Raw genomic sequence first — 1,879 nt, 5'->3', positions numbered from 1 at the left:
GAGAGAGGGCACGCAAGGCCTTCTGAAACCACTGCCGATACCCACTCGGATCTGGAAGGAGATCTCCATAGATTTCGTCGAAGGACTACCAGAGAGCGAAGGCATGACTAGCCTGATGGTGGTCACTGACTGGCTCAGCAAGGGTGCGATCTTCGTACTGCTCCCGGATACGAAGACGGAAACCATCGTCCAAAAGTTCATCGAGCGCGTGGTTGCATATCACTGGCTACTAGACGCTATTACCTCCGACAGAGGCAGCTAGTTCGTGAGTACACTATAGGCTAAACTATGCGAGCTTCTAAAGATTAAGCAGAGACTATTAACTGCCTACCACCTGCAGATAGACGGCGCAATAGAGAGGATGAACAGCGTCTAGGAAACCTATATCCAATCGTTTACAAACTAGGCTCAGGACGACTAGGCACGGCTCTGCCTGATGGCCTAGATTGCGATTAATGGCAGGAATGCAACGTCGACTAGAATGACACCTTTCTTCTTACAGCATGGACATGAGGTAGAGCCGCTGCAGCTAGAGCTTGGTAACGAAAGACAACAACGGAAACTAGCTAAACAGCTTTCGGACGAACATAAAGCAGCAGAGATCGCGGTTAAGCTACAACAAGCCGTAGAACTAGCCCAGGCAGGCATGGCGGTTGCTTAACAAGCAGAGATGTCAACAATCAAGCTGAGTCAAGCTCATCAATCAAGCTGGATTGACTCAACGGTCAAGCTAAGTCAAGCCAAGCTCATCAAGCTGTATCAAGCTGTATCAAGCTCGTCAAGCCCATCAAGCTGAGCTTGATAGAGCTTAATGAGCTTGATACGCCCGTGCGTAAAAAAAGAAGAATAACTATGAACTCCTTTACGTAGGCTACTAATCTATAGTAACGTTAACTCTTCCCTCTATCTCTAATACTATACGTGTCAATTTATTATATATATCTTCTTATCTTACCAATTTCTTGATTACAAGCATGCCACTAAAAAGACGCGTCTAAGCTATTGTTGCTACCCCACCGAAGCGGTCTCGGGGCGTGCCCCGCGGTACTCTAAGCCAGCCTATATCTATCGAAAGCCCGCCATCATCCTCTCGCTTATCACCTCGTCAAGCTCTAGTTGAAGCGTCCTAGGTATCGAGCTTCAAAGCGCGGCTGCGCGAAACGCAGGCTCGAGAAGCTATCATCCCACCCGCTGACGGCAGCGAGGAGGCAACGATAGCTTCTAACGAGCTTGCTAGTATAGGCTTCGACGAACACCTAGTAGACGCCTTCGAAGGTCTTGACTGGGACCACTTTCCTCAGTATATGAAGCCTTTGGCGTCGCAGCGCGGGAAGAAAAGCTGGATATACCTTTATAGCTACCGCGTCGCGTCACGGCTTAATCCTAGACGCCACTACTTTATATGCCGCTTTTGCTATAAGCAAAAGTTTATTAACGCTGGTGTCTGTTGTATATATAAGACAACAAGATCAACGTTAGCAGCCCAACGACATCTTGAGGAGGACAAGCCCGGCCATGGCTACAAGACACCCGAGAAAGTTGATGCTGAAGTACTCAATACTATCCAGGCTGTGCTTACTGGCGATCGAGTTAGCCAAGCAGTCGCGAATGAGCTCTCTGGCTTTAATATCCAGCGCTTTAGGCTTGCAGCAGTTGCCTGGATTGTTAAGACTAACCAGCCACTTTCTACTTTCGAGTCGCCAGCTTTTTGGGACCTTATCGCGTCAGCTAATCCACAAGCAGAGAAAGCTTTATGGACTTCCCATAATAGCGTCTCTAGTTATATCATGCGCCTGTACGACTACCTTAAGCCGCGGGTTATTACAGCGCTGTCACAGGCACAGAGTAAGATACACATCAGCTTTGACGGCTGGACAAC

General features: G+C 48.4%; 1 protein-coding gene across 1 annotated transcript; it reads left to right on the top strand.

Annotated features, from left to right (window-relative positions):
* Positions 1-1,712: 1,712 nt before the first annotated feature.
* SETTUDRAFT_80165 (uncharacterized protein) lies at positions 1,713-1,877 on the top strand (the record flags this gene model as incomplete). Its single annotated transcript, XM_008031814.1, has 1 exon — positions 1,713-1,877. A coding segment is annotated over one exon (165 nt), but the record flags the coding sequence as incomplete, so codon positions are not given.
* Between the last annotated feature and the right edge of the window lie 2 nt (positions 1,878-1,879).

The sequence above is a fragment of the Exserohilum turcica genome (assembly GCF_000359705.1).
Source record: "Exserohilum turcica Et28A unplaced genomic scaffold SETTUscaffold_61, whole genome shotgun sequence".
NCBI lineage: Eukaryota > Fungi > Ascomycota > Dothideomycetes > Pleosporales > Pleosporaceae > Exserohilum > Exserohilum turcicum.
The sequence above is the reverse complement of the archived record's forward strand: the minus strand, read 5'-3'. Positions and strand labels throughout refer to the sequence as shown.